Source organism: Schistocerca serialis, chromosome 8, assembly GCF_023864345.2.
Source record: "Schistocerca serialis cubense isolate TAMUIC-IGC-003099 chromosome 8, iqSchSeri2.2, whole genome shotgun sequence".
Classification (NCBI taxonomy): domain Eukaryota; kingdom Metazoa; phylum Arthropoda; class Insecta; order Orthoptera; family Acrididae; genus Schistocerca; species Schistocerca serialis.
The window spans coordinates 374,596,285-374,610,878 of NC_064645.1; the positions used below are offsets into that span (position 1 = coordinate 374,596,285).

The window sequence follows — 14,594 nt, forward strand, 5'->3', positions numbered from 1 at the left end:
CGATAAGCGCACTGTCGTACCGTCTCTGGTGCGACCGCTACTATTTCCGGGTCGTCGTCTGTCTGGAGTTCACTTGGGAGCTCAGTCGGGGTGTAGCAGCAGATAGTCGGCGACGGAGCGCCAGTGAGGTGCGGACAGCCAGTGCTCGCCGACCGTTGGCGACACACATGAACTGCCCGAAGGAAGGAGATTGGAGCGGAACGACCGATGGTTGGTCCTGTCATCGGGCGATGTGTAGTGGGTCATTTGAACGTTTCTGGTCCTCGTCACTTGGTCATCCTGGTGCAGGGATGTCGTTTAGCCATTGGGCATCTTCCCTCTACAAGGATGGGTCCGAGCAGCTCATGTCGGGTTTGGAAGCGATTTTGGTTTACAAGCCGTGAAACGCGTCTCAGGTCCCTCTCAGTCAGAACCTCTTTCCGCCAAAAGTACGAAGTCGTGTTTCGTTGCCAAGTGTGATACACCACTACGTGCAAACACGTTGATCAGTCCTCTGGGAACCACCAGCAAACCCAGCAACGTCACTTGTAGCAAGGCCACGGGCACAGCCTGTCACGATCGCCTTTGCTTGCCACTCTGTCACGTCCTTACTTTTACCCATGTTTACGTAAAATGTCCTCTCGAAAGGCGAAGCTGTCATCACCTTGCTCTCACGTAGAGATGGCACAGGGGCGGTTGAACATGTGACTCGATCTCTGTTCTATCTGTGAAGGATTATCGATTCATCTGTGCGTGCGCAAAGGGGTGACAATTTTTTTTGCATTTTCCAAAACGATTTTAACAATCTTCTATAAATCATGTAAATTATTATTGCACTGAGGTATGTCGGCAGGGAAACGTTAGGTGTAAATGGAATGAGCGTATGGCATCGTTGGCCTGGAGGCCCCATTCGGGGAAGTGCGGCCGCCAAGTGCAAGTCTTACGATGGTTGGCCAGAAAGTAAGTTCCGATTGGGGCACTGCAGGGGCAATGAAGACGCTCCTGTAACGTTTCCGATGAGAAGTGTTTGATCACCCACAATACAGTCCGTAATAGTCTCCCCTTGAGTCTCATCTCTGCTCACAAGATCCGCTTGCTATGAAGACAACATTTTTCCACAGACATCGAGCTGCAGACCAGTGCAGATAACTGGCTGAAAACACAGGTGGCTGTTTTCTATGACAAGGATACTGGAAAGTTGATACAACACTACGACAACACTCGAAGTAGGAGCGGCGACTATGTAGAGAAGTGGGTGGAAGGTATACCTAACTCTTGTAAATGAAACGCTTCTGGTTTTCACTGTGGTTTCCATTTCGCTACCGATCGGAACCTACTTTCTGGACAACCCTCGTATTTCATTCGAAGTCACACTGGGCTACTTGTGCGTCGGTGACGAGGACGAAATGATGATGAGGACAACGGAACACCCAGTCCCCGAGCGGAGAAAATCCCAAATCAGGCCGCGAATTGAACAGGTTGAGAAAGTTAGGTGATTTTTAATATTTGTTAGAGAGAAAACTGTGATGGCAGCAACGACTCAGCTACACGGAGCGCGCAACTGGTTCTCCACTACCAGCTACGATACAGAGTCGGTATCTCTTTAATGTCGCTCGTTACATCTGGCAGAATCCTTGATTAGTAGTAAAGAAAATTCCCTCGGTCCCGGGTTCGGACCTCTCCACTCCTTACATTTTGAATATAAATCGTCAGCAACGGCGGCTGAAGATTTGAGACATAAGAAGTCTCATTCATTCTGGCAACGGCCTTGTCAAAATATACGGAGTAGCGGACAGAACTTCCTGGTACTCTCTTGCCCAAGGCGGAAGAATCAGCATTGATCAACGGCATGAGGATGCAGAAAGCAATGGAAGCCACTGTATTAAGGATCCATAATGTGCATCTACTTGAGATCTTGCCTGTAACTGAAAAAGTCTCATGACGATCTCTCCTTTGGCAAAAGATACCGGACCATGCTCCATCTGGATTTCCAGGAGGGGACACGAATGAGGATGTGACCACGAGAAAAAGACTGAATAAGCTAAGAAAGTATAACGTTCTACGAGTCTGGGCGTGGAATGTTAGAAGTTTAAACGTGGCAGGGAAGTTAGATAAACTGAAAAGGAAAATGCTAAGCCGGAATCTAGATATAGTGGGGGCCAGTGAAGCGAAGTGGAAAGAAGACATGGGTTTCTGGTCCGATGAGTATAGGGCAATTTCAACTCCAGTAGAAAATGTTATAACTGGGCTAGGATTCATTGTGAATATGAAGGTAGGTTAGAGAGTGTGTTACTGTGAACAATTAAGTGATAGGGTTGTCCTCACCATAATCAACACCAAACCAATACTGAAAACAGTTTAAGTACACATGCCGACGTCGCAAGCCGAAGATGAAGAGATAGAGAAAGTTTATGAGGATGTTGGACTGGTAATACAATACGAAAAAGAAGATGGAAATCTAATAATCGTGGGGGATTGGAATGTTGCTGTAGGGAAAGTGGTAGAAAAAAGGGTTGCGGGAGTATATGGGCTTGGTACTAGGAACGATGATGGAGATATACTAATTGAGTTCTGCAACAAATTTCAGCTAGTAGTCTAATAGCGAATGCTTTGTTCAGTAAACACAAGAGGAGAGGTGAGCCCTGAAAATGAAGGGAGATATGGTAAGATTTCAGTTGGATTACATTAAGGCCAGGCAGAGATTCTGAAATTAGATACTGGATTGTAAGCCGCACGCAGGTGCAAATTTAGTAGTGATGAAGACTTGGCTGAAGTTTAGCAAAACGGCTCTGAGCACAATGGGACTTAACATCTGAGGTCATCAGTCCCCTAGAACTTAGAACTACTTAACCCTACCTAACCCAAGGACATCACACACATCGATTCCCGAGGCAGGATTCGAACCTGCGACCGTAGCGGTCGCGCGATTCCAGACTGAAGCGCCTAGAACCGCTCGGCCACACCAGCCGGCGAAGTTTAGCAGACTAGTGAACAAGAATCAATGCGCAAATAAGTTTGATTCGGAAGTACTAAGTAATTCTGAGATACTATGATAAAGAGTAACTCAGTAAGCAGTTTTGTTGAAGAGGAATAAACATATCTATAAACGGCAGTCACACAAATTGGAAAGAAAAACATAGCTACAAAGAAGGATACTGCGAAGAAACCATGGATAACAAAAGAAATATTTCGTTTGATAGACGAAATATTGAAATACAAAAGCTTTCAGGGAATTTCACGAATACACATATGCAATTCACTTAGGAAAAAAGTAAACAGAAAGTGCAGCGAAACCAAGGTGAAATGTCAGATTTTAAAATGTGAAGAAATGACAAAAGAAATGATTGTCGGAAGAACTGAACCAACATACAGAAACGTCAAAACAGCCCATGGTGGAACTGAAAGGAATGGTGGTAATATTAAGAGTGGAATGGGAATACCACTATTAAAAGCAGAAGAGAGAGCGGGCGGGTAGGTAGAGTACACTGAACAACTCTAAAATAGTCCAGCTGGAGGATCGAAACGTCTAGCACTGAAAACGTTGGAAGAGGAATAAGACGTGACTTAACGACTCAGATGATTTCACTATGAAACTGATAATAACTTCCTGGCAGATTAAAACTGTGTGCCGGACCGAGTCTCGAACTCGGGACCTTTGCCTTTCGCGGGAAAGTGCTATACCATCTGAAGTTTCACATCAGCGCACGCTCTGGTGCAGAGTGAAAATCTCATTCTGGAAAGCCATTTCTCCGCAATATCCTTTCTTTCAGGAGTGCTCGTTCTGTAAGGTTCGCAGGAGAGCTTCTGTAAAGTTTGGAAGGTAGGGGACGAGGTACTGGCAGAAGTAAGGCTGTGAGGACGGGGCGTGAGTCGTGCTTGGGTAGCTCAGTTGGTAGAGCACTTGCCCGCGAAAGGCAAAGATCCCGAGTTCGCGTCTCGGTCCGGCACACAGTTTTAATCTGCCAGGAAGGTTCGCATCAGCGCACACTCCGCTGCAGAGTTTAAACCTCATTCTGGAAACTGAGAATAGTTCTCAGCCCGTCCCTCCCTTCCTCTACCAATTTTCGAAGTTTTCCGAGCAGAAACTTGGATGTAAGCCACACGTATCGCGTGCCTCACTGGTCTCCGGGAAGAACAGCGACGACATTCGGCGCAGAGCGGCTCCCCGTGTTGCGCGCCAGCCAGCCACCCACAGCCTGCGAGAGCGGCCGCCCGCTACGCACCCTTGGAGAGGTCCCGGGCGCCGTGCCTCAGCAGGATGTGCTCGCCGTCCTCGCGGCGCCAGGAGATGCGCGGCGCAGGTCGTCCAGACGCCCGGCAGCGCAGCGTCGCGTTGTCGCCCTCCGTCACCGCCAGGTCGCCACTCGTCTCCTCGATCAGGATGTCGGGCGGCACTGCGCAGAACCACATGACACTAAATGCTGGGCGCACGTGCACGTCAGCAGGTTACACACATGTGTGGCCATAGCATACGAATCACTGTAACGCCGGAAATGCATATCCTCAAATCAAAAATGGTTCAAATGGCACTGAGCACTATGGGACTTAACATCTGTAGTCATCAGTCCCCTAGACCTTAGAACTACTTAAACCTAACCTAAGGACATCACACACATCCATCCCAAAGGCAGGAGTCGAACCTGCTACTGTAGCGGTCGCGCAGTTCCAGACTGAAGCGCCTAGAACCGCACGGCCACACCGGCCGGCTGCATATCCTCCGATTTCCATCTATTGTACTATAAGGTGACAGATGACCTGAAGCTTGCCATGGACAGACAAGAAGCGACTATCATTTGCTTCTTAGATTTCAGCAAAGCATTTGATACTGTCGTCTTCCACATCTTACTAGTCAAACTTAGCGGAGTAAATTTCTCACCAAGAGCAGTGCAGTGGTTTCGCTCATACATGACGTCTCGACAGCAACGCATCCTGCCCGGGAATATAAAATCACAATGGTCGCAGGTAGTGTCAGCCGTTCCCCAAGGCTCAGTACTAGGTCCCATACTCTTGTCTCTGATGTCAATGATGTGTCATCGGTTCTGACTTATTGCAAATATTATATGTATGCTGATGACCTTCAGTTGTATGTAAGTGCGAAACTAAGCAATCCTAAGAAAGCTATTGAAAATTTCAATGCACTATCAAAATGGGCACAGGACATAGGACTAAAACTAAACCCATCTAAAACCCAAGTGGTACTTGTTGGTCACTCTATGCTCATTAGCCCAAAACATCGCGAATCAGTACCATCTCTTATCCTAAATGGAACAAATATTAACTTCTCTCCCTCAGCAAAGAGTTTGGTAGTAATAATAGATGAAAATCTAAATTGGACAGATCACATAACTGCAGTCTGCAAAAAAGCATCAGCAGCCATTCATGTCCAACAAAAATATAAAAAAAAACTCTTCCCTTCCGATCTGAAAATGAAATTAGTACAAACGCTTATACTCCCAATCACTGACTATAGCGATATTATACTTCAAGGCCTCTCTCAGGAAAACACGCGACGTCTGGAACTGGTCATGAATGCCTGCGTCCAATATATCTGTGACGTTCGTCTTTTTGATCACACTTCACCAGCATATACAAAATGGTCCTGAGTGCATGCAGACAAACGCACAGATTTCCATACAGTCTGTCTCATTTACTGCATTATAAATGTACACTGTCCCTCATATCTCTTCTCGTCCTTAACGCTTATGTCGGAACAACATGACAGAAACACACGTTCCCATCATAATAAAATCCTCTCTGTTCCACTGCATGGCTCAGTCACCTTCTCCAAGTCCTTTACAGCAGCGGGAACCCGTCTCAGGAATAACCTCCCTCGTTATGTTACAGAACTTAAAAACATGTCCAGCTTCTAAAAACAGTTAATGACGCATCTACTTAAGCAACAGTAATGCCTTCCTCTGTACATGAGTGCACTTCAAATCATTACTTCCCTCTTTCCCCCTCCTTAAATCACCCTTTCCCAAAACTCGCTATACTAGTAAACATCTAATTTACACACCAAGATATTAATGTACATCTGCTCAAATCTTCATTACTATTGCCAATTTTTCTCATGTTCATCATTATTATTTGATTTTTTTTACTGTTACTATTATAGCTTTTATCATAATTTGTATGTATAGCACCTGTTGTAAATATACTGACAGTACTTACTTTATAAGGTCTCAGTCATTACTCTTTATTCATATTGTGACTACAGTAATCTAATTTTCTTATTTAAACTACTGTCATGATGTAACTCTGTTGTGTGAAATGCTGTATGTGTGAAACACTGGTCCAATATAAGAGAGGGCCTGATGGCCCTAATCTGAACAGGCAAAATAAATAAAATATAAATTTTTTCTTATTTTGTGGCCTGAAGATATGACATTTCGGTGTATTTATATATTGTTTTTATTTTACAATTATATATATATATATATATATATATATATATATATATATATATATATATATATATATATATATATATGTATGCCTTCATGTCGATGTATAATTGGTTTGCTTTGTAAATATTATTTGTATTTTTACACTGGGTCTGGCCTAGGGAAAACTATGCTATCGAACGCTTACATCGATAGGTCGTGTGGAGAACCAAAGTGTTTAGGATCTTGGACAGTGTTGGCTCTGCCGCATGGAGCGCGGGCAGAGGGAGTCCGGCTGGAGTAGGGCGCTGGAGCAGGTGTGTTGAGTTACGCTCCCACGAGTTGCCGCGCTTTCCGGGTTTAGCAGCATGTAATTGCTCTCGACTAGCTATGATAGTTTCTGGCACAGTGTCGCGGACTGGCAACATTAGCTGGAACACATCAAGAGCCCGTTTCGCTTGGTGACCGTGTCGAGAAGAAAGCGCGCCAACATCCAGCTTCTGCAACAGCAACGGCTGGCAATAAGTGGTTGTCGCCACCTCCTCGATCGACGACTTCAATCCTTCAATCAACCAACAAGTAAGACTGAAAGCACGTAAAGTTTTAGAACTGTATGGCAGACCTCAGCTTTTCAAACTGTTCCATTTGCATCACTAAAATACAGCAAATTAGCATGAAACTTTGTTGCTCATGTCCCAATTCCATTACCAAGCAGGGTCCCTTACTTTTCCGAAATGAACCCGTGTGTCGTTGAAATTGAAACGCCAGCATTAAAGTAATATCATTCCATTTCACTGTTTTAATTTCAAAGTTCAGTTAACGGATTCATAGCTGGCTAAAGTAACCCAACAGATCTATATTTAGATTACACAATCACAAATTAAGAGTGAGAGTTTTGTTACCATATTTTAGCTTACCTGTGACTGCAGCTGAGCTTCGTACAAACTAAATTTTACTATTATTAATTGTTCAAAATCATTTAATTCAATATAATTGCGTAGGCTTCCGTGGCCAGAGTCAGTCGACATAAAAGTTTTCTGGGTTTGGTACCGCGTCATAATGTAGAAAACTACTGTTGTTGGAGTAAAACCAACGTTTCGGCTACGATTGCAGCTGCTCCTTCTGGGTCTAATGACTGGGTCTAGACTCAGAAGAAGGTCGCTGCAATCGTGGTCGAAACGTTGGTTTTTCTCCAGCAAGAGTAGTTTTTTACATTATGACGCGGTACCAAACCCAGAAAACTTTTTTGTCGACCATTTAATTCTAGTTCAAAGTTAAATCCCTTATTTATAAATTGCGTAGATACAAGTAGATTTTGAGATGATTGTTGAGGTAGCCCAAGCCTAACCTTATTTTATTTAATTTCGTAGTGCTTCAGAAACGAAGTTCACTATTAATTTCAGTCACTAAATTAACTTTCAGTTCTCCGGTTTTATTGATTCTTTTGCTAAATTTAGTCAGAGTGTAGCGAAATTTATTACTTCTGACAAACATTCAGTTTCCACACAACACGTGTCAACCTTCAGTTGCCACGCTTATAGTGCTAATTATATGAGTATTAATCTTTCTTTTTCAGTTATTATAGTAGTTGTCCATAGGACTGGCGACCGTAATTTTCCCCATATCACAAATATGTAATTAACGCCAGTTAATTGTTAGCGAACGACCGCACATTTCTTTCTTTATTAACTTTACCGTTTTTCAAAATTAATTTCCATCAATTTCATTTGCATTTTTCCTTTCACCGAGATGTAACCCTTCCTCCGTCTTTACCGACAGATTAACTTCGGTGACGATTGCTATTCCCGAATTTCCATTAGGTACACGCGGTTTAATTTTTCACTGTCATTAAGGTCGATAACTGAGGGGGAGGTTACATCACCACTACCAGAATTGTTTGCACGACAAGGTTGCCGTAGCTCCGCCATAAGACCGCTATTGTCACTTTGCAGCGCGATAGAATGAGTTCAACAATTCATGGCCTACCTCACAGGTATGATAACAGAAAGGCAAGCACCGCCTCCCTCGGCATGGATTGGTGAATCGGGCTCGACCGACCGCCGTGTCATCCTTAGACAACATCGTAATCGAAATGTAGTATAGTACGGCTTGGGGTCAGCACGCTCCTCTACCGGCTGTTGTGCAGCTATTACACTGCCAACCAGCTTCTCAATTGGCATCATAACGATGAGTGTGTTCCTATTCCAGTATTCAAACTAACGAAAACTCGGTGGCACTACCGGAAATCGAACGTAAGTCCGCCGCAAGGCAGTCAGCCGTACTGACCATATAGCTATAGGGGCAGACATTTATGGCGGAAGCAATTTAATCCTTTGTAAAGCAACCAACGTCGGAAATGTATACGGAGTGAGTATGGAATACCTATGAGGTCGTTGCGTATGACTGAGAACTAAACATTGTCAATCTGTTTCAGTCTCATATTTTTCTGATCAATGTTACAATAAATGCTCAAAACGCGAACAAATAGCCAAACCGCAGAATCGGTATGGACGCTCAACTCCTCCCCTGGGAACACGGGGGAAGAATACACATCGATTTTCATGTAGCCTGAGATGAGGAAGTCTATTGGGACGAGGTCTGGGATCTCGCAGGTAATGTGTTGCACTCCATTTTATGTATTGCGATCGCTGGGGCGTACTTATACACCCTTACCTCTCAATGAGTCTACGTTTCAGATACCCAGGAACTTAATGAAACGTGTTTGTTGGCCACGTCGTCTTTGTGTCACAGGATTGTTGAATATCAGTTGATAAAACAGTTAAGACCGCAGTAATTATTTATTTAAAATTGACGATCGATTTCGGCCTTTATGCTCACCGTCGTGAGCTCTAATGCACAGTAAAGATATAAAGCCTGCTGAATTAAATCGGATGTAAGAAATTAATACAGTGTGCAAAAAAGAAAGAATAGCAACATGAGTTAAAATAACGTAGCATCTACTTATATGATTGCAGCCGACAGAGCATGGAACAGCTGTTGAAAGTGGAGGCGTCTACAGCTGCTGATAGCTAATCTGCCACTTGTTAAACAAAGTGGAAATGGCACTCTTATGACGTATGACGCCAGCTCAGCCAACTTATGTAAGATATTTTGAAATAAACGAATGTAATGCTAAAGTAAGTCCAAAATCATTTCTATAATATTAGATGGATAGTAGTTTACAGATAACTACATCAGTTCGCTGATAATAATTGTGTAAACTAAAAACATTTCCAATTAAAAGATCCATTGTTGTAGGATAAGTGGTAATCGATCACTGCCTAGTGAGACTGACTGGTACTTTCAAGGGCTGCTGTTCCCATACAGTTACCACGAGACCGCCGTTTATTGCTTGGGCGATAGCGTGTGGTTGTTGATATGTACTGGCAAGGATGAAGCGGTAAGATACCATAGACTCTATTGACAGCAGCGTGTTGATACGTTGTTCCCAGTACAAGGATGTTTGTTGAATATTCATAAAAGGAACCATAAGGTCAGTCATTATAGTGATGAAATTACGGGGTGAAAAATAGAAAGTAGGAAAAACAACGCATAAAATTGTAATCTTTTCCTTAAGATTTTGTTTCTCATTCCGGTTAATATCACATAATCGGTAAGTAGAGAAATGATAGCAAAATACTATAAAATCAAGATAAAATTTGTGACCTATAAAATATTTGAGATTAAATATAAACAGAAATATTAATAGTTTAAGATATTTGTGGCTTAACATAAAAAAAATTAGAAGTTCGAATCGTTGAGCATGGTAAAATTCTACCATCATATCAACATCATCATTAACAGATACATAAACATTTCATGAAAGTATGGAAAAAGTGAACTCCAAAATCATCAGTAAAAAGCTTAAATTAACTAAGTTATAGGAAATTCTATAAAAAAAAATGTCGTGTGACTAGGGCCTACCATCGGGAAGACCGTTCGCCTGGTGCAAGTCTTTCGATTTGACGCCACTTCGGCGACTTGCGCGTCGATGGGGATGAAATGATGATGATTAGGACAACACAACACCCTATCCCTGAGTGGAGAAAAATCTCCGACCCAACCGGGAATCGAACCCGGGCCCTTAGGATTGACATTGTGTCCCACTGACGACTCAGGTACCGGGGGCGGACTAGGAAATTATATGAAAGGAATACACTGTAGTAAATAGTTATGTGATTATAAATAAGACAAAAAAGTAGCTATTTCTTAAATAACACCTTTAGCAAGATTGCCAAATATTTTATCACAGATGTCTACTAGTTCAGAAAGAAGTCCTGGAGGATATTATTAAGGTAAATGAACGTTTCGAAATCTTCCAACGTGTTCAACAGCAGACCCTCAGGAGCAGTATGCAGAATCTCAAGGCTGTGTGTATCACCTTCTGTACGATTATCGTTACGAGATGTCGTACGAAAACTGAACTGCTGCGTGAAACATCTGAAATATGCTCCCTGTAATCTCTTTTGAAGTTGCGACCATTTTGTCCAATATCCACCTACTGACAAGCATTTCAAGCCCATATCTACGTGCCTGAGCCAGAATAATATTTATCAGCATTCCGAATAACATGCCTCAACTTACTGAAAAGCATATTTGTGGGCGAATAGACAATGGATGTGTCGGTATTCCTAAATAGTGTATTAATTCTGCTAGAAACTATTTACATATAAATCATTTTAGAGGAGGATTCCTTTGAGAGCGAATGAGAGTTTTTTGATTATGTTTTTTAAAGAGGACGTCAACATTTGTCAAGACATAACAAATTGCGACTGGGATTTGCTTTGAAATCCCTCTTCATCTAATTTTGGTTTGATGTTAGAGGTAATTTTTCCGTTCTGTTAAGCATTGTTAGGAAAAGTCTTTCTTGCATTTATTCGCGTGACAAGAACTATCATTGACAATGGCATCCGTCATAGTTGGTTTCCTAAAACTAGAAAACAAAAATTTTTTCCCCATTATGATTAGAAATAGTTAGGTCTAAAAAAGTTAGTAGTCGCTTGGGTTTCGTGTTCTGCTGCGAAAACCGAGTTTGGATGTACATTACTCAAAGCAGTGATCACAGAGATTAGTTCTTCTTCTCATGTCTCATAGAATAATAATGTGTCATCTACATGACTTTTCTAGTACATCACTGCGAATTCCCCATGAATAGGCCACCATTCTGTGTGTAGTTCTTGTCACCAGATGAAAAGCTATTGACAAACAAGTGTTTCTAGGTTTTCAACAAAGTCAGTAATTTGCTTACAATTCATAATTTTGTTTTAATAACAAACCAGTTTCAAATATTATGATATTAGAGCATAGGTTTTTAGTACCTAGTGAGGCAAATCTGGCACCCACTGGAATGGTTTCGCTGTAAGTATTCATTGCCATTCCATTATTGTGTTTCATGCCAAAATTAATTTATAATTTTATGTTTTAATAACACTAATAGTTTCTGGTACTGTTATACTCGCACGTAGGTTTTTAATCTCTAGTGACGGAAATCTGGCACCTGTTCGAATGGTTACGCTGCAAGTATTCATTGCCAATTGATAACTGTCCTTTATACTATAATTACTCTCAGAGATACAGAATTCTTTTAAGACCTCGTTAAGCTCTCTGTTGAAACAGTATGAAGAACCATTAATATTGTTCACTATAGGGCATTTTGGTAAGCCGAAATTATGCAGCTTAACTTCAGTTCAAAGTTCATCAATTCCAGCCTTAATTTATCATTGGTTGAGAATAGGAAATCTTTCTCTTCAATACGTTTTTTGACTGCAGACTGAGATTTTGTAATCGGATCTTTAGCCGCCCCAATTATGAAACTCTCAGTGAAAAATTACATTACTTTAATAGTATATTCCTCTTCTTTAATTGAAACAAATGTATTAGCTTTGTCTGCTTTTGCAATAAGAGAGTGATGATATGCTGGTTTATTCTTTATACATATAATTAATATTGTTGGCTGATTATTTTTGTTTGTTTCTCTTTCTCTGTTATTTCCTTGCCTCTAATGGCACTCTTGTCAGTGTGATGTGTGTTTAGTTTGTTTAGTTCAAATTGGTTAGTTACCATTCTTACATAAGGAAGGGTGTATTTTATATTGGTATCATTTAACAGCGGAGTTAAATTGTTAAATTATATTTTAGTCCCGTATTGACAACTATCATTTCAAAGAAATCAAACTGAATGACGGTTAGGTTTACAACTCATGAATGGAAATAGTATATTTCTGGAGATGTGTTAGTAGGACCATCGAGTTGTTGATTCACAAGAGCTTTAACTTTCTTACTATGCTGTCGTCAATATAGTCCCCTATGAATCTAATTTTCTTATCCATTGCATTAACGAAGATGCATGACAAAAACCAGGACAGCCTTGCTTGACAGAATGGTCAAATTACCTCTAACACCAAGTGATGGGAATTATAGGTTGTGAATCAAACTGTAGCTGTAAATAGTAATGACTCTAAAATTGTTGGTGACCTTTTTCGAAAAGTACTAGAGGAACGCTCAACTAATTCAAAACAATTCTTCTCTAAAATAACTTATGTGGCAACAGAATCTAGCAGAATCTACAGACTATTTAGAAGTACTGACATATTCATTACTTTTTCTACAACAAATACCCCTCTCAGTAAACTGAGGCATATTATTGCGAACGTTGATAAATATTCCTCTGGCAGTGATTGTGAGAAGGTGCGTATTAGACAGATTAGGCGCAACTTTAAGACAAGCTTTAAACTGCCCATTTCATGTGTTTTATGTAAAAAGCAGTTCACAGACAACTATTTATAAACGACTCAGCAGGCAATATGACACACAGCCTGAGATTCTGGTTACTGATCTTAAGGTTTGCTGTTGGACACTTCGAAAGAGATATAGAAATAGTCGGCTTCTATAAGAATAATCCTACAGGGCTTCTTAATGAACAGTGTGACTTTAGTTGTAAAACATTTGTCAGTCTTGCTAAGGGCGTTATTTAAGAAATAGCTGCTTTTCCCTCTCATTTATAACCATTTCACTATTTATTCTATTGCAATTTATTTCATAGCATCTCCTATAATCAGTTTTTCTTACAAATTTTTACTGATGATATTGGAATGGCTTTTGTCATATTTTTGTACACTATTATTCACTTTACCTTACAAATTTTTGAACTGTTATTATTTCTGTTTATATTTAATTATAAATGTTATTGTTCTGCTTTTATTTTATTTTACTATCATTTTTATGGTACACAGATTTCTACTCATTGATTTTATAACATTTACACGAATACGACTTAAAATCTAAAGAAAAAGATTTTGTAATAGACGATATCGCTTCAGATAGCCTCATTCTTCAGAGTTTTCGTATATACAACTATCCATTGTAATACCGCATTTGTAGACGTAGTTTTCGCTACTATCTATTTTTAGCCCTATAATTTCATCCCTACATTAGTTGAACTTCAGGATTCTTTAATGAACATTCAGCAAGCGTTCTGGTGGCGGGGACATCATATCAACATACTGCCGGCAGTATAGTTTGCGGCGTCTTTCTGCTTCGTCCTTTGCAGGTGTGTTTCAATAACCATACGCTACCTGCGGAGCAACAAACGGTGTTCTTGTGATACATCTTACCACTCTTGGACACAATGGCCTTTGAAAGTACCAACCACTGTCACAAAACAGCGATCGATTATCTTAGGGCTCTTTTAATTTGAAATATTTTTGTTTACACGGTTATTATAAACGAAGTGATTGAGTTTTTTTGTAAATTACTTCTCGTATAATGTAATACATTTATATTTCCCTTCATACTGTATTTGTTCTCTTAACGCACCTTATGTAAGTCATTGCACATTAGCTGAGGTTAACGCCATACGGAACAAGTGCGTATTTACTCCTCTGTCTTGCCTGTGACAGATTAGCTATCAACAGCAGTAAACAACAGTGATATAAGGCAATGTTCCGTTGACTGCCAATTGCAGCCATGCCACATAGGTAAATGTTACGTTATTTAACTCTTGTTGGTCTTACTTATCGTTCTTTTCTCTGACACTGTGTTACTTTCTGACTACCTATTTAAATCGGGTTTCTCTATATGTTTTCACTGAATTAGATCTGAAGATGTTGCGGCGTCAGCAGACTGTTACTGCGGAGTAGTTGCTCTTCCTTGCAGCATCGGTTACGGGCAGATCAGTTGTTTCTTCACCTGTGGTTCCTCGCACTTTAGGTACTTGGGCTACGCACGGCTCTGT

At 41.0% G+C, this 14,594-nt stretch overlaps 1 protein-coding gene across 1 annotated transcript in view; it reads right to left on the minus strand.

Moving 5' to 3' along the window:
• Positions 1-14,594, minus strand: part of LOC126417023 (lachesin-like) — a 275,941-nt gene that overhangs the window by 218,063 nt on the left and 43,284 nt on the right. The window contains exon 4 of the mRNA XM_050084913.1: positions 4,203-4,373. Within this exon, the coding sequence (XP_049940870.1) occupies positions 4,203-4,373 (171 nt within the window). The remainder of the gene's footprint in view (positions 1-4,202; positions 4,374-14,594) is intronic.